The 794-nt window shown below is 37.3% G+C and overlaps 1 protein-coding gene across 1 annotated transcript; it reads right to left on the bottom strand.

Annotated features, from left to right (window-relative positions):
• Positions 1-353: 353 nt before the first annotated feature.
• Positions 354-794, bottom strand: LOC117100448 (bcl-2-related protein A1-like). The gene has a single exon (XM_033240150.1). It carries the CDS (start codon positions 792-794, stop codon positions 354-356), a length of 441 nt encoding a protein of 146 aa, XP_033096041.1.

Below are 794 nucleotides of genomic sequence, written 5' to 3'. Positions count from 1 at the left end.
AAGTAAGGAAAATAACCTATCGATCTTTGGATTTGAGGATGTGCTGCTAGCTTAAAATTAACTGTGACCAAATAGATGATAAGCTATTGTGTTAAACAAAGGGTAGACGCAAACAAAGAATTAAGAACGTTTCAACAATAAGAAGAGCACCTAAGGAAGATAATTAAATAGTGACCGAAGCCAGGACTCTTATTGTTAGAAGGATCTCAAGGCGAGAAGGCAATGCATTAGTAAGTTGGTAGAATAATCATTAGTGAAAATTCAGTTCTTTTCTATTCCTATGTAAGACAGTTGAAACAACCCGGACAGCAATGTCGGTAAATGCATTTGTCACACATTCCGGTAGAGCAAAATCAAGAACAATCATACTTTATGATTTCAGTGGTTGATTCATCTACAGGAAAATCATCGGCGTTAAAAAATACAAAACTTTCCCAGCCACCGTTCTCAGAGATCCAATCACCAAACCTTTCAATAACGAATTCACCGGTATATTTCTTGAGTTGAAAAATTTCGTTCTCGCTCTTTCCCTTCGCTATTAAAGCGCAAAGAAGATACAGAATCATGATGCGACTCCAGTTAATTTCTTCTCCGGCAAACTTTTCTTTCAAACGTGTGATAAGCTGCTCGGGACAGAAACCGCTAAACGTTGACAATTCAGGAATATATTCTTTTTCGATCTGCTCAGTAATACGAATAACAGCAAACAGCAACGGTGAGTCCCACGTAATCCTATCATTTACTTTATATTCTATGTAAGCATCGCTTAATTTTTTTGCTTGTCCGGCAACCAT

This window comes from Anneissia japonica, unplaced genomic scaffold (genome assembly GCF_011630105.1).
Source record: "Anneissia japonica isolate Jap-2015-1 unplaced genomic scaffold, ASM1163010v1 scaffold570_len211942_cov99, whole genome shotgun sequence".
Classification (NCBI taxonomy): domain Eukaryota; kingdom Metazoa; phylum Echinodermata; class Crinoidea; order Comatulida; family Comatulidae; genus Anneissia; species Anneissia japonica.
Note: the sequence above shows the minus strand (reverse complement) of the source record. Positions and strands in the feature narration are given on the sequence as shown.

What these genes read in the sequence shown, in the direction of transcription:
- LOC117100448 (XM_033240150.1), bottom strand. Translation starts at nt 794, where the DNA reads ATGGTTGCCGGACAAGCAAAAAAATTAAGCGATGCTTACATAGAATAT.